This window comes from Anser cygnoides, chromosome 3 (assembly GCF_040182565.1).
Source record: "Anser cygnoides isolate HZ-2024a breed goose chromosome 3, Taihu_goose_T2T_genome, whole genome shotgun sequence".
NCBI classification, from domain to species: Eukaryota; Metazoa; Chordata; class Aves; order Anseriformes; family Anatidae; genus Anser; species Anser cygnoides.
This window is the reverse complement of record NC_089875.1, coordinates 3,045,891-3,069,254: the sequence shown is the minus strand read 5'-3', so window position 1 is coordinate 3,069,254 and position 23,364 is coordinate 3,045,891. Positions and strand designations below refer to the sequence as shown.

The window sequence follows — 23,364 nt, the reverse complement described above, 5'->3', positions numbered from 1 at the left end:
GCCTGAACTCCCTGAATTTGATGCTGCACAGTAGATTTTGCTGATGCAGAGTTGAGGCCTGTAACACATAATCACTGCTGCAGAATTTAATCTAGCAGGTGACGGAGTCCTTTTCTCCTTAGGCAGAAATCAGGCCTATAATGTTCAGGATTGAAAGTCTCAATTTAGACTTCAGAGTTGTTGAGTTGTTGTGTTGGGAAAAAAAGTAATTAAAGCGTTTGCTGGGGAGGGAGGTGCGGGGGAACCTGGATCAGATGTCGGTGGAATTACCTGTGCCTCTGTTTTGAAGAGGAATCACACAGCTAGGCTCCAGACACTGAATTCCTATAAAGTTGCAGAGTGGCCAGAGTCTAATGCAGCACACCTGTGAGTCATTTCCATTTAAGTAAATGGGATTTGCACACATTTGTCTGAGAATAGGACTTAGTTTCTGTTGTTCTAATTATTAGCTGTTGGTTTTGACTAATTGAAAGCAATGTTAACGTGCAGCTTTGACAATTACAAAAGCTGTGAATACGTGACATGAACCAGAACCGCGTGACCGCATGTATGAATGATTTTGTTTAGATAGGTAGGGGTTTGGCTTCACTTCCAAGGAAGTAAAGAAGTCTTTTTTGTAAGATTTCTGGATACCTAATGCATGTAAGCAGTCTCAGATAAAACACACTAAAGCCAAACTCTGTCTGAGGTCAACTTTGCTGAATTTTCCTCATGGTGAAACACAAGTGCTTTGTGTTCAGAGTGTTTTAACCTTCAGGTAGTTAACATGCTTTATGTACCCAAAGGTTTTTTTTTTTTTTTTTAAAAAAAAGAAAAGAGATAAAGAAAGAAAGAAAAAAAGTAGCTTTTAGCAATAAAAGCTAGTCCAAAGATACTTACATTTAACACAATATATTATTTTCCCCTTGGTGCCATGACTAGGTATAAAATATTTAGCAAATATACACTGAGACAAAGGAAGCACCAGATATTTTTGCCTCTACATAGCTGTCAGTGCCCTTTTAGACCGACAGTGGGAGTACAGCTTGCTGTTTTAGCAGCCTCCCGCCACCCTGAGATGCGTGCCCTCGTGGCAGCTGGTAAAAACTATTCTACCAGGTTCAGTAATATTTCTGCAGTAATATTTTCTACAGCATGCCAAGCTGGTTCATTGGCTGGAGGTAATGGAGCAATATCTTTTCAGTGTGTGTTAAAGTCTCCACAGAAGATCGCGGAAAGTAGGCTCCTTCATTACTACCCTCTCCGCAATCAAGGAAAGTCGGATAAGTGGCTGTATGTAAGGAGCTTGTTTTGCAGTAAGCTAAAATAAACACTTGACATGCTAATGAAAGCAATTTTACACTGAACCTCTAAAGTATTAATGGTGTCTGTTATTATGCTATTAGATATATTGTTTTCTGCATTCAGACCATTGATAGCGAAAAGCAAATGTGAACTGCATAGCAGATTCTCCTGTCAGTTGTTGTATTTGAAGAAGTGAATATGCTGGATACACAGAGAAACTTTCTTTACTGCCAGGTTCCCTGCAGTATTTCAGGTTTTACATGTGAAAACATGCAGTGTAATTTATTTATTTATTTTCCCTGGGTCCTGCAGGGTGGGTAAAATCAGCCAGTGGTGATTTTGCTTTTCCCTTGGTCATTGACCAAGCGATTATAAAGTCTGAAGTTAGAAGAATAGATTATTATTTTTTTGCACTAAACCAAGCTTGGGATGTCTTCACTAGCTTCATAATGCAAGGATGAAGTAATTACATAAACAAAATAGTGCTTAGCACAGCAGCCATGAGCTAGCACGAATGCCAAAGGTCACGTGTTCTCATCCTACTCATCCCTACCAAGCAAAATCAAACTCTTTTTAAAGCAATCTAATGAATTTTAAAACGTTCCTTATTTCTCTTTATGTCCCCAAATGGCCTCCTATGCGTGCTGAACACTGAGGGGTGTGCAGTAGATTTTCTTGATGCTGGGAGAAGCATAGCTGTTTGCCATTTCCTTCCTTCTGGATTTCTCAGTGAGATATAAAATGGAGCCTGCCCAAGAAGCTGCTTCATCTATTCCCCTGTGGCCTGCAGCTGATCAATGTCATATCAAAGATGACTAATACAGCCAATAACGGCAGCATAAATGCCTGATCTTTGTCCTCCTCCAGGAAAAAGCCAATCAATCCATGTGGCAAAAGCCATTTCTGTGCCTTCCCAAGGTCAGGATCCTACTTGTTCTCCATTGAGGGATGTGGAGACAGAAGTGGAGTTCTGCAAGGTGTCTCGCTTGACCTTTTCTCCTCAGCTCCTCCCAGAACGAAGTACTGGATTCTTCTGACAGATTGATAGCCTGTTGGTCTCGCACAGTCACCTCAGCTGAGGCCCAGCATAGGTGTGAGGAGCTGGTCTGTTGGAATTGCTCATCTAGGATGAACTTAGCCTGCTTTCACTTCTCCTGGTGGGAAGGAGAACGGTTTGATGGATAAGCCAAGTCAGGAGGATCAAACTGAACACAAATCACCTTTAGGATAGTTGGTAGAGTTGGTTCTGTTGCCTGATGGGGGTCATTGCACTACCAACCTCAGAGCTTTCAAGGGCAACATCAAACATCTGAAATGTTCAGCAGTGTCAGCAGTCAGGGCTCACTAGCAAGCTCCTGCCTCACTCCAGTCATGCTGCATCTACAGATGCCAGTCTTCTGATTTGAGTATGCGCTAGAAATGAGGCTAAATGGAGTTCCATCTTATCTCAACAACTCTTTGGTTCAGCAGGTCATGGCAATGAGATAGGATTCTCACCAAGAGGGAGGAGACGTCCTCGCACCTCATCCCTTCACCAAGAAAGCTTTTGTCCAGCGACAAAAAATGCATAGTCTTGGGACTAGAAAATAAAGCTCATTTTACAGTTTAATCCCTTATTTGCAATATTAGTGTAAGGCTTCCCATTCTTGCTTCTCCTTTCTATACCATGATTTTTGCAGCTTTGCTGCTCGCTGCCTTGCTTCATGGAGTGGGGGATAGAGTGTATGCACTGGCAAAAGTCAGCAGTGCTGGGGCCTGTGCTCCTTCCCTGGGGCTGGGGAGGCATCTACAACAGCTGCGGCATGTTAGCCCTGCACAGCAATGTTCAAAGCATCTTTCCTATGGTCTTTCTAATACTATGCAGCCCTGATTGTCTCTTTAAGGTATGGATTAATTTTAACAGGAGTCGACTTCTGATTAAGTTTGAAAATGTTACTTGATTCATACAGGCAATTCTTTTATCATTTGAGAAATTGTAGCTATGTTTCTTCCTTACATCCTACAGGGCAGTAATATTCTTCAATAAATTTCTGTTCCACTCGTAATATACCAGAAATGAACATCTAGACACATAATTATGCTTCAAAAACACACACTCTTGTTCAGCCTTGAAAGTGCTATTTCTTATTAAAGTAGCTTAGAAGTTACTGCATTCTTTTTACCACCAAACTAAATCCTTAAATAAAAATTTAAATTAAGATAAAGTACTACAGATGAAATTCCCTGGGAAGCATGTGTATCAAACATGTCCGTAAAATGTTTCACCTTAATGTAGATTGGTTATATTTAAAGTGATGCTATTAACCCCTATCCACTTTGGTTGATAGCTTCTTTTTTCACTCTTGTTTTGAAGTCTACCATCTGTCTTGACTGATTACAGCTCTCAGAGTATCAGGTGATCACTTTCCACTTAACCAGGGGAAAAACAGGACGTTATCTGTATTTTTATTCATATTTGCTCTCCGAGCAACCCCCTCTTAGAAGATTCTTTTCATTGCTGAAGTGGCTACCACTCTTTCATTAAATTGCTGTGCAGCAGTCACACGAGGCAGCTTGGAAAACGCAGCTCATTTTGGCCTCCGCAGGTGACACATCGTCCTGTTGCCTCAACCATTTACATGCTCGGGTTTCTTTTAGCAGCCAGATGAATGTGTATGTAAACTGTACCAGGCAAACAGTTGCAATTCCTGTTTTCACACTACATGCATCAGAGCAGATTTTCTTTCTCCTGAGATGAGCTAAGGTGCAAAATACCAGGTTAGTAAACTGACTAATGCAATGTTGTCAAAGAAGAATTATACGCAGTGACAAACCGACATACCTGCAGGGGACTCATCTGTCACAGAATTCCTTTCTCATTTCTAACCGTTAAGTGAATAACAGTAAAGCATTGTGATCGTTCAGGTCCAGCACAGAAGACAGAGTTAGTCCCTTAATTCTGAAATGTTAAGGCAAAATGGTAGTGTGCTTGTTTTGGTTCGTGTTTTGTGATGTTTTAGCAAGCTTGATCTCCTGTCTGGTTTCCCTATCCATTTCTTCACTTTGTTACATTGCTGCACCCCATGATATCAGGAACTATATGCAAAAAAAAAAAAAAAAAAAAAAAAAGGAAAAATGAGATAGCTTTTATGTTTTATTTTACCTGTGGCTCAGAGAAGAAGCTGTGCCACAGCCCTTAATGGTGCTCGGTTACCTAGTCTCTTAGGCACACCAAGAAAGTACGAATGGGTAATAAATTGACGTAGTAATGAAAAATTTATGATCATATCATGCACCTTCATGTATGGGGTCCCTTTCTTTTTCTTTCTGGTAAATAGAACTGCCTGTAGGGATGGGAGTCAGGACTCCTCCCTTCTGCTCTGAGCTCTGCCTCTGCTTGCTGCTCTTCAGCACGCATCAAATCACATGAGCAGTTTCTGTCCAATTTTCTACCCTATAACAATATATGAATAGGAATACTTGCACAGCACTCTGTGTATTTTTTGCATCAAAGTGCAAATTGTATCTTTGTCCTCCCTATGGACTGTTTATGGTGTCTAGGGCATGACGTCCATATTCCGGTTGTTTTGGAGAGCTCAGGCTTCCAGGAGATGTCTGCTTTCATCTGTTTTGAACAGACACAGTTGCAGATTGTCAGAAATAGCGATGATCAACATCTCTGGCAGTGAAATTTCAGATGTCTCTTGCCAGACACCTGTGTTGCAAAATCTGAATCACGGTATGTGTCACGCAGAAGAATTACATCCATTGAGAAACCAGCCTAGCACAACATTCCCAGCAACATTATGGATGAAGAGGGTTGGGAGAAATCTGAGTGCTTTTGTCTTCTAAGCACCTCGCTTGGCGCTGTAGCTGTTGGCCCACACGTTGTCCCCTGGTTCTTCCCTAGCTAGCAAAGGTAGAGTGATGCAGAGTTGCTTGCCTTGTGATCCACAGAGGAGAGAGGGAAGGGGAACACACCTATCAACTTCAGTGGGCTTTAGATTAGGCTCCCATATTTCTCAGGATGTTAAACAGTGAAATACAATGGTGTTATTTTTAACCTCTGAGATAATCCTCATGAGTTGCAGTTTTCTCATTCTTTTCCCACACTCCCCAACAATTCTTGACAAAATGCCGCATGAAAATGAAAACCTGTTATTTATTAGGCTGACAGCCTCGCAAGGCTCAGTGCATTGATAGCAGAGCATTCAGGTCCGTGTCTGCAGTGAGCAATATTGTTGAAACGGCAAGGGGGGAATAAGTCTCATAACTCCATTAAACAATTACTGCAGATAATTCTTTACTACCCCTCCTAAAATTTACCCTACAGGGGTTATATGCAAGTAGTGATTAAAACTGACCTAAATCATAATTTAATTAAAATAAATTAAAATGCAAACCGAAAATGTTCGGTAACCTCAGGCCACCACCCTAATGATTCATTTTAATGCATGTGTAGTTCTACAATAATGGCCTTTGTGTGTATCTGCTTTTTGTTTTATGTCTGATATCATTTTGCCATTGGAACAGCCTGAAAATGGTTGCAGGCTGTATGGTCTTGAGCGTATATACAGATCTGTGTGTGCTTTCTTTTTGTATATTAAGAGTTTCACTGAAGTCAGCAGATCTGCTCATGTGCGTAGAATGCAACAGCTGTAAGATCGGGGCCTGTATTTTTAATTTTCTCATTAATTAGTTTCCCTGTTATCCTAGAAGAACCTTCACATCATTAGTATGATTGCTGTGACAATATTTTTGTGCTGTAAAAAGGACAAATCAAAACTGTGGCATCTCTTATCTGCCAGATCCCAGTTCGCATTTGTCACAGAAGCATGGCCCCGCTTTGAGAGAGGTTTGCCAGCCTGACCATGGGGGATTTGCATGGTTGGTTGCCCCCAGGAGAACCGGGGGTGCTCCTGGGATAGTAGGAGCCACGCGAGGATGTCACTGGGTCAAAGCCGGTGCTTGGGGTTGTGATGCACACACACATATCCAGGAAGGACAAATGAGATGTGACCCTCAGGCGCTGGCCCTCTGCATCATTTATTCCTTCTCTAGGAAGGAGGAGGTAGTCTGAAAGAGCCTTACTCTGACTGTAGATGCTCTATGGCCAATAGAGTACTACTTTCTGCCTAGTGAAAATAACTTTATTATTAATAACTTCTATGTTGGAAGGGTAGAAGTAGACTGGTTAGGCAGAATGTCTTCCTTTGACTAAAAGCATGTTATCTGTAATTCTGTTTTCTTCTGGAAAATGTCTTTTTGCACCAGTTTTTGAGACATTGACTGTAGTCTTAGCTCTAAAAATGTCTCTGACTACTTATGAAGAAAGGGACTGCTGAGGAGTAGGTGTATGAGAATCTGGCACTCATTCAGCTCTGAAATGGGAAGAGCCAAGAGGCCAGCAGACTATTAATATTTTTGACTTGCCATGTTTGTCGCAAGAGCAGTGAAAGATGTAAAAAGCCATGCGCCTCCGGGCTCTGGCAGAGCAAATGGGAAGAATACTAAAACCTGCTCTGGTGCTGCTGCTGCTGCTGCTGAGAGCTTGTCCCCTGGACATTCACAGGGTTCTTGTCCCAGCCCTCTCCCATCTGACTGCTGGCTTATTATTTGTCATATCATCTGCTTCGTTTTGGGGCTGCTCCTGCAGCTGGCATATCACTGTGCATGCTAAATACCTCTCCTTAACATAAAATGGGCAGACGCTCATAGAGTATCCGGTTTTCTAGCTTAGTTAGAAGTGCTGCCTGCTTTGCCAGCTTGCTGAGTGTGCTGATTGATCGCTGCTTAGCCTGTTTGCTACCAAATATAAATGAGGGTATATATCATTTGGGGAGAATTTCCTTGCTGATCCCAAAGAAAAAGGCCAAGAGGGGAGAGCAAGCTCCTGCTCTGCAGTAGTCAGCTTGGCACAGGAAAGGAAAATACATGGCCAGGAGTAGATATTTTAGTGTCTGATGTGCTTATTTTGTTTGTATCGTGCTACTGTAATTCTCAAGGTCCTGTTTTTTCATCTGACTGCCATGCTGGGGAACAGAAACAGATGTTCCCATTTGTCTTTTGATGTGGCTCAAAATCATTTACATTTGCTGGCCTAAAATGACACGACATGTCATTTGCCGCTTTTTCCATCTCCTTTGGAGTGAGTGACAGATCGCTGTTCAATTACCAGTATAATGAAAAAGCAGATATTGCGAGGACAGTTTTCACCTAAAGGAAATGCAATCGCCAGTTGCTGCAGTAGTGGAAAAAGAAGGATGGCAGACACTGTAGAAGCCATCCAGTAAGAAAAGACATTTTTAGTATTAATAACATCAAGGGGAAGACTCAAGGGAAATGCACAGGGTCTGGCTTTCCTGCCTGGAGAAAAGGAGAGCAGGGGTGAATAAAAATATGGTGAAAAACAGGCTTGCTTCTCTTCTAAAATATGTTTTCAGTTCTTTGCCTTGAGCATGTGCTACTTAAAGCCTTCTCATTTTCTCAGCACCCAGCTCCAATGGAGAGCAATAATTACTGAAAGCCTCTTCAGTAGAAGACACTTAGTGAGAGGTTCATTAGAAAAAAAAAAAAAAGGGGGGGGGGGGGAAATGTTTGTCAAATGCTTTGGGATTAGCCACTTTTCCAGCCAACAGTTGGCTTTCTTACCGGTGTGTTCTTACTCCGCTTCCTCCCTTTCTCCTGAGATGAAGAGGTTCTCCAGGCCAAACAGAGCTTAACCCTTCGCTCTGCGAGTCACTGCCTTCAGGATCAGTTGCCCGCTCTTAATTTTTTAGTGTTTGTCTTTCTCTAATTCTAGCAAAGTCACTTCGCAGGCACAACATGTACTTTCCGTATGCTGATCAAGATTAATTCTCATGTCGTAGTCCAGTCAGTCTGTTAGACTGGGTCAGAGTACAAGAGGTGAAACTTTTGCTTAAAGTCTTCTACATTTTTCTTTCGAGAGGAACAAAATGAAGTGTTACATGGAAAACGTGTTAAGAATCCAATATACAGTGCTGTAATTATTATTCCATTATTCCAGTTTTAAACAGTGAACCCCTAGTGAAATAATAGCCTTAGGATGGACAAAATGTACTGATGAATATGTGCACTGTCCAATAATCTGGTAAAGGAGGTGACCTGTTAAGCTTTCTTTTGAGGTGTAAGTTGGGTACGGGAAAGTGACTTTAAAAAAAGGTGTAGTCCCTCGAAATAAATATGAATGAGTCCCTTAAATACTGTATTTTAGCCAAATAACTCATGGTTAAAGTCATGCTTATTATAATGGGTGTAGCAACAAGTATCATCTAGAGTTGTGGCTTTGCGTTGTGAATGCAGTAAGGTAATTGCTGAGACGATCTTCAGTGATGTATTGGTAGCTACTGTTTATGCCTGACCTGCTTTTTCTGAATATGAAGTCCTTCTGTGCGAAACGAAACGTTGCACTTGGCCATAATGAAATCCTTTCTGTTTTGGCACCGCGTGTTTAACAGTGATGCAATACTCTCTTTCGATCTGACTTAATGGTAAAGATTTTTCAGGTGTCACTGCGCTATTTTGTTACAGTATTGTCTTGAACGTACTGTTCCTTTCTGCAGCTCTCCAGCTAGACGACTTTATCCGTCTGAAACACAGCCTGGTGACATAAAGGATTTTTTTCCTTATTTATTAATCGTCTGCTGCAAAGCTTGCAAAGTCCCAGAGCTGTGTTTTAAAAGAGAAGGGGCAGGGGGAGAGAAAAGTTTGCCTTCTAGCAGGGCTAACTTTCTGATTTGCGTGCAGTCCTTGTATTGTGCGTGGACAGGCAGAATGATTTAAAGGGAGTGGGGGAGAAAAACCCAGCTGGTTTTATCAAGCCCTTTTGGTCATCCATGTAATGCAATTTTTTACAGGTTAGAGCTCACTAATGTCATAAGAAACGACTATTTCTAGCCATCCGTTAAGGCTGGTTAAAGTCGGGGCGGAGAGCTACCAGGCGGGCAGGAGGCCCGAGCCATGGCCATCAGCTGTTTCCTGCCTGCCTCGCCGGTCACAGGCCGGGTGTGAAACTCCTGCTCCATCTCTTCTGAGAGCGGCTCTGTGGGGGGCTGGCCGGGAAACACTTCTCCACGAGTCCCATCTGCTGGATGCCGAGATGTATTGCCTGCTGGAGAGAGCGCGAGCATCATACCTCAGCCTCTAAATCTTAGCCGAGTGCAGCGTGCAACCAGGAGATGCACGCTTGCTTCTGAAAAACATGCCCTTCCTCTGTTTTTCTTCCATCCACCTAATTGCATTTGGGTTGCTGCTGTTCTCTTCAACAGGCTCCATGTGTTAAGTAAAGCAAGGTGGCAGCGCGAAGAACTTCAACCGTGTTGCTTTAGAGAAGCTGTAATCAGAAAAACCCAGGAGCCAGAAAAGATCACAGCAAAAAATATGCGTATCATTATCAAGCCATTTACAGGCCTGGGAATGAATTTCCTTTCTCCCAGCGTATATGCTCAGCAGTCAGTTTTTCAAATGCCTCATTAAGGCTGGTAGTCAGCTGCTCTCGCCGTCTTTCTCGCCATGCTGGAAGAGAGGGAGCACAGCCATCGCATCTGATCCAGCCTGCTGCACGGCAGCCTCTAATGTTGTTATGAAGCTAAAAGAGTGTTCTCCATCACTGAAAGTACACATTTCCCGATATGTTTCTGAGCGGGCCAAGCGAAGGTTAAGAGAGCTTGGTCTCACGTCCATAGTCTGGCTTTCCCCAGGGTAATACTTTTCTCTGTGGTAATTCACTGTTTGGTACCTGCCTTCAGAAAGGGTGCTGGAGGGAGGAAAATGGATAACGAATGCGAATGCAAAGTAGTGGAGAAAATCGGGAACGAATGTGAATGTAAAAAGGGGGGAAATGCATTAAATCCTAGCAATCTCACTGTGGTTTATTTTGCCCTCTCCTTTGCAGTCATTTGTGATGCATTTTGATACTTTATGTTAAGTGGTGTTGAGCCTTTTGCTTTAAAATAAAATTCAGGCAATTCTCCCTCTCCTCCTCTTACCTTCCATAGCTATTAAAGTAGGTTCTGCAATCTGAAGCACAGCCACTTCAAGGCTCTTGTGGAAATGTTACTGGAGGAAAATAATCCTAGAAAAAAAATCTTTAGAAAATAAATAGAATAAGATCAAACAACAATTTTATCTGTTGCAGACAGTGTTTAGGGAAAGATATGTTTATTTTGTGTACAGATATTTCTCATGTGCCTACTAAGGTAAAAATCTTTAATCTAACCCCCCTTCCCCAGATGGAAATGTGACGTTTTTAAATGTAGCTGGTTATGTTTGCCATTTGTTCAGTTTACCTTTTCCTCTCTCCCCTTTTATCACAGGGCCTTGCTGTAAATGAGCAGTTTGAGCTGCGCTGGTGACAATTAATATTGCTGCTGCTGTTACCAATAAACAGACGCATCATAACTAATTGTAGTGTGGTTTTCTTGATAGGTGGTAACAGCACAGAGGAGAAGCAAAACATGGAAGACACTGAGGGCCCGAGCCGAGAAGCAGGTAAGTGCACAGTTCCTTAAAGGACTCTGAGGTTTTATCCACCCTGGAACAATAACCCTCATCAATGCTACTGAGGGAACACATTTGTAGATTTTCACCAGATTAGCTCCGAGCTCGTGCAAGTCTCCAATTATAGACCACAACTCCATTCATTATGAATGAATGAATTGCAATGCAGGAATACAGATTTCCCTCTTTAACCTATCAACTCCACATTCCCTCTTTAAAGTGGATAACCTCTAGCTGATCCTCTAACTAGAGAGAAATATTTCTACTTCTCTGTCTACACCAGAGTAGCACTCTGCATACAATACAAAAGGGGGGGGGAGGGGGGGGAGGATGGGGTAGAAGGGGAGCAGGGGGCAGGGAAGGAAATTTGGGAAAGGTGGAAGCAGTCTTTCTGTACCGAGAACCATACTTCTAAAGTTTTCAGGTTTCAATAAATTGTCTACACAAGTCTCTGGGGTTATGAAGATTTAAATCCATACAGAAAGACATTACAGATACTGTGAACAAATGCCAGAGTTCATGAGCAGTGGATTTTGCAGATGGCATGATTATAAATTACGTATTACAAGGTAGCAAGTTCAGTATTTTAAAATGCAATGTCACTCCATGTTTGCAATAGATTTTTTTCTATATTTTTTCCATTTCTAGTTATATTTTTAATTGTACCCAACTCTGTTCAATGCAAAAGACTTAAGAATTAAGCAGTTATCAAAAGAGCTGATGTAGCAATCAAAATGCTTGTAAATACCCTTCTTTCCTAAGATTTCTTTTCGTAGCATTACCTGCAATACAATACGTTTCCTGGTTATTTTTTTCTCATAGTAGTGCAGGATGCTACCTTAATTCACAGAGCATGAAACAGTTTTATAGAGAGCTATCTTTTTAATCAGACTTAAAGATTGTTATCAATATGTGGAAAACTGAGCTGAAGAAGGCCAGCCAGTAAATGCAGCAGAAAAAAAATAGGAAGCCTGGAGTCTTGTCTGATCTGTTTTGCATACTGTATCATGACTCCTTCCAGAAGAGGAGCTCATTTAACGAGGGCCCTTGTTTGTCCCACACGGTGAGCACTATGCGTGTGGTAGCGCAGCATTTCTCCCTGCTCTCCCCTGGGCAGTCTTCTGCAACCGTGTGTTAACAGCTGATGCTGGTGGCCTCAAGTACTTGAAGTCCCTCTGTATTTTTTGTTGCCTTTGTCTCTGCTTCTTTACATCCCCACGCGTGGCAGGCAGTGTGAGGTGAGGACATAGGCACACAGCACTCTAGCTTTGGACTGGGGCCCTTTATCCTCCCCAGGATAAGCATGCTGGGCTATTTTGTATGCGCTGAAGGACAACCATGTTTCCTTTCCTGGGTTTTTACTGTTATGCTGGTCGGGCAGAAGTGCGGAAGGAGTTGACCTGTCTGAATTCAGGCTCTGTTTTTAATCTCTTGCTAGGCAGGGGGATCTCTTTGCTCAAGCAATGCAGAGCTTTTAACTGTACCAAATATTGCTTGGCTCCTAGCTCAGGATTACTCCAGCTGCAGAGATTCCTGTTAAACTCAGTTATGTTACTGTCTATAGATGCCAAATATAGCCCACTGTACTTGTCAACTGTATTGACTCTGATGGTATGTATATTTCCTTGGTGTTTTGATTTGCAAAACAGCTGGAGTGAATGTGATACGTTTCATTTTTCCCAAGAGAAGTAAGGGAAATGCACGTCTCTTAATTATTACTTTGCTGCTGGAGGTGTGTTAAATGCATTGTGTTTTTTCTTTTTTTTTCTTTCTTTTCCAAAACTGTCATTATGACTTGTTATGTTAGAAGCTGTCATACCTGGTTTATCAGAGATATCGCGTATGCTCTTGTGCTATCTCATATTGGTAGTCATGTTTTGTTACTCTCATGAAGAGTGTTAAAGAAAGGATCCAGACTTTTTAAGTCCCAAATCCAGAAAACGTCATATTGCAGGAACTCGCCTAAAGACAGCATTGTTCCTACGCATGAATCACCTCCTCAGACGCAAGCACACAGCATTACAGAAAAAAATTATTTGACTTAACATTTATCGCTACTGGTTCACCTACTGATAAGAACAGAGAGGTGTACAATTACCTCCAGTGAGTAATGTTCAGCTGATGAATTGCTGCCACTTTCCACATTCCTCAACTGGGGAGACAAAACATCATCAGTAATTTCTAGGGTTGCTGCTTCTGTTCCCTTCCTTGGTGGTGTAGGAAATGACCTGATATTCTAAGATACACGGTTGTGTGGCTAAAACAGTTCTAAACACCATGAAAGATAATTGTAAGGAGCAATCTCTTCAAATGTTGAAGTTCTTATTTGTATTTTCTAAACCAAAAGGCATAACCTTCATCTGAGTATGACAAATCAAAAATCATTACTTTAATATCGTAAAAGAAAACATTGGGGAAAAAATAGAAACTGTAGTCTTAGCCAGTCCATTACATAAAGATTTATATATTCTTATTACATAGTACATGAAAAAGCCAGTTATAGCATACAAAGACTGGCCTAAAATAGTTCAGCTATTACATTGTTGTTTTTTTTTTTATAATCTGGCCTCTGTCCTATCATCAGTGAACTTCACAGTTAAGATGTGGAAAACAAAATGGCAGGTGGTTCAGAGCTCTTGTTTCAAGCTTGTTAAAAATATTCAATGAGTATATTGAGGGAAGGGGGGGGGGGTTCAGAATCACCAGAGGCAAGTCTTGTGAAAGAAAAGAAAGAATAAAAATGAAAGCAGATTTCCAAAGTTTTTAGCTAACAAAAATTGCCAAGAAAAAGCAACAGTGTAGGTGAAAAAAGTCTGTTAAATTCAGGTACTAATTACTAATTTAATCTATTAAAGATCATGGTTTTAGCAGCATGCTCTGACATTCAACATCTATGCACCACAGATTTTCAGGGACTTGCTAAATTTCGGGCCTGATTTACGAAAGCTTCTGTTTTCAGGAAAGCGTTTGCATTTAATCATTTTGATTCCAACGGGATTCACGGACATGATTAAAGTTAAAGAATGGCTTAATTGTTTTTTACTCAAAATAGATGGATTAAATGAAAAAAGGAATCTCAAAGCAACAAGCACAGCAGCCTATTCATGAAATTGATAGCTGTTCCTCTCTCTCTATTATGGGAAATTGAAATATGGACTTTAACTGGCAGTACTGTAATCTAAGTTTACCCCTGGCTTAGGGAAGACAATCAGACCAGTAATGGCCAGAGAATACAGCGTGAATGGACCGAAGCCCAGAAAATCAAATTCAAGTATAGTATCGTGCTTCAGATAAGGTGTAATGCCTTTTTTTTTTTTTTCCAGTAAACCAGTTCATTATTTTGCCATCTAATGAATAATGTCTCTTTAATTTCCTTGGTTCTTATAGATGAGACGAAACCTTCAGCTGTAGCCAGCCTATCATCATCAGAAGCCACAGAGCCATGTGAGGATAAAGGTACAGATTGTAAATTACATTGCAAAATACCCAATCCCAAGAGGACGTTTCATAAAACTGTATTTTTCTTTGTCTGGAAATTGCTAAAATCACAGTTAAACCATACAGAAATAGGTAAATGCTTGGATTTTGATTTACAAAAGTCTTTGTAATAAAACTACTTGGCACCAGCTGTTGTGCTGGTAGGAGAGATGCCATGAATTCCTAAGTCCCCTTGTTATGGAGGTAATACTGCAATATCATACATGACATGTCAGAAATTAGCCTGAAGCTTGGGTTCGCTGTGATGACTCACACGCGTAAAGTTAAGCGTGCGCATCTATCTCAGCTGTGTTAGCTCCCTATTCAGTGCTCTCCTGATGGGGAAAAAGAAAAACACAATAGCTATAAACACATCAAGAGGAGACAGAAGGAATTGAAGTCATAATTGAGAGGGAGAAAGTAATGTTTATCTTGTGCAGACTGTGCTGGGCACTCAGATCATTTAGTTTGTGATAAATATTTGAAAGTGTCACGGGGCCAAATGACAGGGAGTTTAGGAAACAAGAAAGAGAGATGATCTAATTTAAATGTTTCAAGCTGAGATTTTTCCTGTGGAGTTGTTGGTTTACAGATAGGAACCAGTGCACAGACCTACTGTTTTTGATACTGTTATGATATCACGCTATTAATTGCTTGTGCCGCTCTATGGTTTTTGGCATTTGGGGGGGTGGAAGGGGGGTGTCAGGAAAAAGCCTGGGTGATTTATAAAATGTTCGCTACTGGTAATTCAAAACAGGAGTTGTGCTATCTATAATAAATGCAGTCCATCAGTACAACCTTCAAGAAAGCCTAATAGAAAATTTTAATGCATTTTACTGAGATAACATAATTATTAACATCCATTAACTTATTTATTTTAAAAGATCGAATGTTTAATTCAGCGTTACTGCTTGACTCTCTTCTCATTTTTCTAGATAAGTGTGACAGGGTGTGAGATCTTGCCCTTTTGTTCCAAAAGAACATGCTAGAGAGCCCACATACTTACCTGATTATGAGTTCAAAGCCTTGCACAGGTTGATTTAAGTGCTCTCTCAACTGATTGATTGATACTGTGGGGAAAAAAAGCCCTCAAACCCTTGCCAGAGTACTGGCTTTTGCTATCGATATCTTCACAGATTAAGGTCATGGCAAGGCTAGTTTAAGGCAGGAATACTGATAGATTCAGCCCCAGCCATAGCAGGCAATTACCTGTCACTCATCGCTCTTTTCTCAGTGACACTTGGCCTTTTTATGTATACTGTATTTATGTGATCACCCATTGGATGTGCTTTTTGATGCTGTGTAATGTGAGGCCCACGGTGGGTTTTTGGATTAGGATTTCTTGTTGTTGTTGTGTGCAGTCTTTACCAAAGATCCAAATGTTTTGCTAGTGCTTTGCGTGCTTGTTCATGACTATGACATCCGTGCCTTTTGATATGCTGTTCAGTGACCATCTCTGTGGTTTTTTGATGCTCCAGTTTTTTGACCTTTTGTATTAGTTGCCTCTTCTCGGGAAAGTAGCTGTCTTTGTGTTATGCTCTCGCTTTTCCTATAGTGTTCTAAGAGAATAATGTTTTCCCCTCTTCTCTCAAGAGGCTGGCAGAAGAAGAGATGGTAACCTGAGAAGCCCAAAGGGTCATTACTCTTGGATGTCCTACTTCTCCTCAAAAATAAGACAGAAAGCATCTGGTAGGGGAAAAGGAGTGAGACAGACTCTCCTCCATATATTTTGTGTGTAAAGTCATGCTAGTACAAAGGAAGGAATGGTGGGGAAGAGAGCCTGTTTCGGAATTAGGTTGCTAGTTATTTAAGGGAAAACCAAGAGTTTTGAACGATGAGACTGCCGCATCCATCAGGCCATGGTTTTAATCCTTATTTGCATTAGTATATTCTCAATTTTTCAGATTTTAGATGTTGAATTAGTTTAACACTGAATACTGGTGTTACAAAAAACCTGCTACTGCTTGGGAAATGGCACTTTTACAAAATCCTGGCATTTCTGAAAACACCTGCTGCTCCCAAAATAAATTTCAGCCTTCAAATTGTTTGCCCACTGAGTTAACGCAACTAAAACCTGCCAGGTTCTGGAACATACTCATTTCTGTAGTTTATCCTCAGCTAAATGACCTGGATGTAAAGCATTCAAAGAAATTATGTTTTTCTATTCCTTTCACCTAATTACCATGGAACGAGATTTGTAGTGAAGAAGTCTGGGCTACAAACTTCCAAAATGCATGGTTTAAACCACTCAGAATAGGAGGTTTCCAAGCCTGCTGTGGCAGTTCAGCAGTCTCTCTAATGCCAGTTCTGGTGAGTGCACGGAAACGTGTATTTTGACTTGGATTAGCATCAGCTAGTAAGTTTTCCACTCCTTTTTTCCCCCCCACATATCTCTGGGATCAGAAAATAGTGAGCACACTGAAATGCTTCCTTTCTGTTCTAAAACGTGCGGCTGCTCAAAACGGATGCCGCTGTCTCTCAGCCTGAACATCGTGGCTTGGCAGGCCAGATACAGTGATAAATTTTTTCTCTCCACTGGTTGGAATTATTTCTGTGATGACTTTTATCATAGCTCTCAATGAATATTGCCAGTGGCAGACTGTCACGAAAAGGCTTCTGCCAGTCCCACAGTAGCACAGCTCAACACTTTTTGGTAGGGTCTGTGGCAGAAAATGGTAGGTCTCACGCAAACCCACGCTCTAATTCAGGAACATGTTCCTGATCAGGAGAGCACTTTAACTGGTTGGGAATTTATTCAAGTGTTAATTTTCTTCTCTTCCAAGGGGCTTTTGAAGCACACGCATCTATGCTATCACGAAGTTCTAATATTTTTTCTTAACTGGAGCCTTCTTTATCCTTTATTTATTTATTTATTTAAAGGGAAGGGAAAGGATGGGAAAAGGGAAGTACAGTTCATAATAGAATGTGCTGAACAATGCAGGAATAATGCTTCAAGGAGCTCTGACGGAAAATGAAAATCTACTGTGGGATTACATGTCCCACATTATTGTGTGCTCGTATCTCTCCTGTCATTCATTAGAGAGTTCATTAAAAAAAAGTTCATGTGGGCACAGTTCACATGTGGTCTTTGAAAAGACGGAACTTCCTGAGTGCCCTGTCCTCAGGAAGCAAAGCAGAATAGTCGTATTACAAGAATATCAAGACATTTGATGTTATGCTGTGGAGGTGTCCTCTTACTTCAGCCTGTGCCAAGCTTCTCTTTCCACTGTCTGGAAATAGAGCAAAGAAATGTTGCAATTTTACCCTTGAAAACTTGCATGCATATCTATTAGCTCTCGAGGAGAGAGCTGACACCTCTCGGCAGCACCTTCGTAGCGCTTCATTACTGTGCATATGGAAGTAGATCCTTTTATACACAGCGTATTTCAACTTAGAGATGCTCCTCTTTATGAAGTGGAAGGACAGAAGAAAGTGATTAAGGCCATTAATGTTTATGCAGCAGATAAAACATGTATCAGACAGGCTGCACTCAGTCTGGAATGCCTGTCCACACAAGATTGTGCTGGGACTACCAACTCGTTTTAAATGGACCGAGTGAGTGTGTGAGAGAGTGTATATTCTTCATTTGCTTCTCATATACCTGTCCTACCGATTATTATTTAACCTGACTTAATGATGGGGCTTTCTGGCAGAAAAATGAAAAAAGGGAATGGATTTAGCACAGATAAAGAATGAAGTCCCCATTATGTAATCATGGGAAAGTTTCTGTGCACAATACACTGATTTTAATTCATTAGCACTTAATAAGAACTGAATTTTCATTTGAAGGTCAACTAAATTAAATCATATGCTAATTAATTTTAAAAATAAAGCAGCGATTAATTATTTCCAGGTGTTCACCAAAGTCTGCGCTCCTGCGGGAGTGCCATTTAAAGCAAGTCACTATTTTTCTATGTTCTTCGAAATGGAGTCAGGTTCAGTCAGCTGGAGAGTTTATGATGTCAGAGACTGCATTAGGTATATGCCTTGGCTAGAGCTGAGCCCTAAAAACTCACTTTGTACAACCCAGAAGCCTGCAAGTATCTTGCGTGTAAACATACAGGATATATAATTCCTGTTTGGCCTGCTGTAGTTCTCACCATGGAAAAATCTTGGTGTCCTAAAGACATAAATGATTGAGAAGGGATAACCGGAAAGATATAACATTTCAAATCCAGGGGAGCTGGGTAAATTGGCATAAATTAGACATTGATGAGTGGGTGAAGCAGACTGACTGGAAGGGCAGTGTGCTCAAAAAGAGGTGTTTAAAATCAGCTCTTAAGTATATATTAAGACATCTGAATGAATGACCCGATTTTCAGAAGTGCTGAGCGCTCAGCAGCCACCAATGAAATGTTTTTACTTTACCCTTGGGCTATGATTAGGCCTGGAAAATTTCAGCCTGAAAAAATTCAATTATAGGTAACTGAGAAAGAACCTTTTTAAATGGAAGAGTTTCAACACCCCCAACTGTAGCTGTGGCTCCGCGTGCCAGCTGCAGGGATAACATTTTTCTTGCCCTTGGTTAGAATGATTTCGGTGAAAGCAAATTGGCTAACGCAAGCTAAGTGATGTGGTGGGGGGGGGGGGTTATTTATTTATTTTTATTTTCAACCAGGTACATAACCATCAACATCCAACCAAATGCCTGTTCTCTTAGCACCATCATAATGGTCAGTGTGAGCTGTACGTGATGCAGGTTACTCACTTTTCCTTTTAATCTGACCTATCTGTAGCATTGTGCATCCAGACAGGGTCAAGGCCATAAACTACTCGAGATATTTCTGCTTTACCATTCTCCTGTACAGGCAGCTGCAACAGCTGACACTAATCTGCTTAGCTGGTTTATTTAAATCCTACTTATTTTTAAATATTAGCTGACCTGAAGCCATCCAGCTGCGCTCCCGTCAGCCTGACCATCACCTGCTCCTTCCAGCTCCTCTCTCCTACCTTCAGTCGGGCAGCACCTTCTCCTGGGAAGGGTCTAACTGAGACCACCAGGTTTTTCTCAGTGTTTTCCTTACCCAGTGCCCCATGCAATGGGCCCTGCCCTGGCAGCAGCAGCAGGGTGCCCACAGTTATCTTACCAACTGCACCTGAAATGTCTCTTGTGGACAGAAGGGGAAGTTAGAGGAGATGCCCTTCTGGCAGCTGGAAGCATGAGCGAGTGGGAGCGTTACCCGCTGGACCCCCACCTGGGGAGATGAAGTGCCTGCTGTATTACCTGAACACTTGCAAAAATCTCTCTACAGGTTGTTGCACCTAAAAACGTCTGTTTTACCAAGCCATATAAACTTGGGCTCAAATAAATCTAATCCGTCATAAAGATAGATTAAAATGAAATCTTGGTGGATATAAAAATAACATTTTAAAGTCAAAGCTCAAGAATATCTCCCTAACTTCTTATAAATCACCATTTTATAGTACTTCATTTTAACACATTTTCCTCGGTTTATGAGGCAAAAGAATACCCTAATCATGTGGCAGCCTCCGTGCACACCATTACCTGTAATTTTAGACGCCTGCTTGATTTCTTTCACTCTGGAAATATTCCAGTCATTTTTCACAGTATCATGCTTAAAAAATAAAATGCACTGAACCTGCTTCTTTCATAATGGCCAGCTTTTTCCCTCTTTAATCGTCTTACAGCTCCCTAAAATGTGGTGATTTATCTATGCTGTGTGCAGGACCCAGGTGTGTTGCACATTAGAAATGACTCAGTAAATAAGCCATACAGAGAGTAGCTGGGGAAGTGAATTTTAAAAGATCATTAAAACCACTTAACATTCAGATCTTACCATTTCTCCTCTTCCTAAGCATTTGCAAAATTTTGTTTGAGCAGTGTTGCTTTGTACAGTCAAAAAAAAAAAACCACACATGAATGACATGGAAAAACAGGGGGTTTTATGCAGTCTTTATACAAAATAATGCCTGATTATTGGCAGGAAGGGTAGAATTGATAGCTTATTGCAAGTTACAGAGTTTTCTTGGAGTTGAAGTCAACATGCAGTTGGTATATTAGAACAGTAATGTGTGTGGTGAGTATTCTGACCCTCTTACTTAATGTCCAAATATTTTCTACATGATTTTTTAAAGGCTGGGGTTAATTCCCAGGTCCATGTAGCCACACAACTCCACGAGATAGTTGTTTCAATACAATGGAGGGGTGCAGAGCAAGCGGGGTCATAGCGAGCGCTCCTTACGTGGATACTGCCACTGCAGGTAAAGCAGCCCCCAGGTAAAAGCAGGTTTGAAGGAATTAATCGGTTTTACACTCAGATGTTCATAAGCACTTCATTGCTTTATGTGCAGTAGATGAAAGTGGCCTATCTTTGATTCATTTATGTCACTAAATGTCATGTTTGGTTCATTTGTGTGTGATCAGTGATGACACCAGGAACCGTGCTACAATGCAGTATCAGAAGCACTGCTTACTTTCAGTCCCTCCTGGTGGAATGCTAACCCTTTACAGCCCCAAAGCGAATGGTGCCCCATGTACATCACCAAAAAAACAAACATACTTTGCTGAGAAATGCTACCCTCACTAGAGTTCTCGGTGCAACTTGGCAGATGAGTAGCTGTGTTAGGAGATGACTGACACTGCTTTATACTATTTAAAAAATCTGCTTTATACCATTTATACCACTGCTTTATACCATTTAAAAAATCAGAGTTAGTTCCTAGCCATTTGGTTGTGGATGAAGGCTGTAGGGATGTCCAGAGCTTGTGCGGACATGGAGTCTTTTAGGACTATCATACTGGCTTAAGCCCAGTTCTGTATGGCTCTAGAGGACTAAGTCAGCACAGAAGACCACCTCTTCCTGAGCAATACTGCTACCCTACTGAAAACTTGCGAAGAGAAACTTGTATTTAGTCAGCATTTGTGGTATTCCCACCACTGCTTGCCAACTGAAACAGATGCAGCGTTCTTGCCTCGTATCCAATTTGGGACCAGCTTTTATTGACCTGTGCATTTAATCTTACATTTTTTACTCTTGCCTGCCTGAGATTTTCTTCATAAATCTGGGTTTATTCCTTTGCTTTATTTTATTCTTGTTAATCCTAAAAGTAAATCTGTCTTTGGACCTTTTGGCTTGAATATTTGATCTACTATTTGCATTTGAAAAGAAGAAATCTTTGATATGGTCTTGACCTTAAAGATTTTGAAACTCAGAATCTACATGCTAATGCAGCTACTGATCTCTCCTGCTGAAATAGGAACCGCAGGCTCCTTCAGCGAGGCAGCAACTCCTGCCCATGTTCTGCTCTTTTCAGAAACACGCTTGACAAAAAAGAACATGTGCAAAATGAACATTTTATGTTGCCTGGAATAATTTTGAATCCTGTGCAACTAAAATGCTTTCTTGAACCCTGGAACAATTAGGAAACTGTTTACATCCAAAATGAAAGCTTAACGTTAAATTGCAATCCTGTAAGAATAAACTGTCCAGGTATGGGAATGTCTGAAGATGGGCCAAACAGCATAGACGGTCTGTTGCTGTGGTGCCTAATGCTGGCACTGAGCACAGCAGTAGGGTCAGACTTCCAGCTGTGCCCAAGGGTGGAAATGCAGACAACTCGTGCTGCACAATAACTGTAGTTTGCCATAAGCTGTGGTGTTGCACGACAAAGAACAATGTGAGGGGGCACATACATCAGCGAAGCACAAGGCTCTTTAAACTCCATTTGTTGCTATTGACCAAGGCGCGTAATTGTTCCTCTGATGCTGCGGATTGATTTTTGCATGAAATTGGAGTCATTCCTCATTCTGGGAGGAAAGGTGGCACCTGCAGACTGAGATTAAAGGCACAGGTCTGGCAGTATAAAGTACTGTGCAATCAGCACTGGATAAGATATCTCTAAGAACCATATGGGACAGAGGAACATGTACCTCTCCCACCCCCAGCAGGTAATATCACGCTTCTGGCTCTTTGAAGGGCCCTCACTGCAAGGTACTCAAGGCAGAGGACTTCTGATTCCATATTTGTCAGTAAAGTACCATTTGCAAACATGCAACTAAATCATACCGAAAAAGATTATATGAATTCAGAGTAGGGGGCTAGGGGTGGTACAAACCTTGGCTTGCTGGATGTCCCGCAGGCTTTGACATTCAGTGAAGCCAGAATTTCACTCGATGCATTTAAAGTTTGTTTTAGACGTTGAGAAATTCCCTGAAGATTTTTAGTGCCTTTCCAATTGAAGACCAAGAGGTCCTTCAACTCGCTTTTTGATTAAACTTGCAATTTGATGAGATTCTAATTTATTTTTGCACCGATTCAGGCTGATAGGGTAATCCCTTGTAACTCATAGCACAATGTGGCTTCCTAGCATGAAAGGGCCAACACAGTGGCCCAGCTGATAGCAGTGCTCAGCGTTTTAAGTCCACAGTAGGGTAGAAAAAAAAGTGCAGCAAGGGCAAATTTTAGCAAATTGTACATCAGTGAGATATTCTGCTTTCAAACTTGGATTTATAAACTTATTGTCATGCCATGAGAGAAGTAAGAAGCTGTGCAGGTAATTAAATATTTGCCTTGGGGGATTATTTGCAGTTAATTAAAGCCACACACTTTCAGTGCATACCTTTTCTACAGATTATTAAATTTGGATCAGATGTTAACAACCCAGCTTTCTCGCTTATCCATCAGAGATTATTCTTGGCAAGTTTCAGGAAGAGAGTTTTACCCGGGCATCCTTTGGTATGTTGTAAGATCTGCTCTGCTGTATGATGGAAAGGGACCCTCTAGAAGTAGAGCTGTGACAAAACTGTCATAATGTAATTTACTGTCATGCGCTGTAGGTCTTTGCACTCCATAGATCACTAGGGAGTGGCTCTAGTCAGAAAATGTTGTTTGACATGCAAAAAACAATGCCTGGTGTATACAAAGACCACAGATAGAGTGTAGGGGCTGGATTTATACTGTCTAATTCAAAACCTCACTGTGCCACTGGTTCAGAGTATGGCTTTGGGCGCTTCATTTTGGTAGTCTCCCCAAAAGCAAAAGCAGTCTTGGCCACGATAATGGCCTTGGGAGTTCTGTCATCTGGTGAAATGAGGCCAGGATTTGCAGTGGGATTTATAGGACTGAATGTTTGTCAAGCTAGGGA

General features: G+C 41.3%; 1 protein-coding gene across 8 annotated transcripts in view; it reads left to right on the top strand.

Annotated features, from left to right (window-relative positions):
• The window catches only part of MACROD2 (mono-ADP ribosylhydrolase 2), an 860,596-nt gene that overhangs the window by 799,120 nt on the left and 38,112 nt on the right, over window positions 1-23,364 (top strand). For all 8 annotated transcript variants that reach the window (XM_066995337.1, XM_048060981.2, XM_048060980.2 and 5 more), the window contains 2 exons: window positions 10,711-10,773; window positions 14,170-14,238. In XM_066995337.1, coding sequence (XP_066851438.1) covers window positions 10,711-10,773; window positions 14,170-14,238 — 132 coding nt within the window. The remainder of the gene's footprint in view (window positions 1-10,710; window positions 10,774-14,169; window positions 14,239-23,364) is intronic.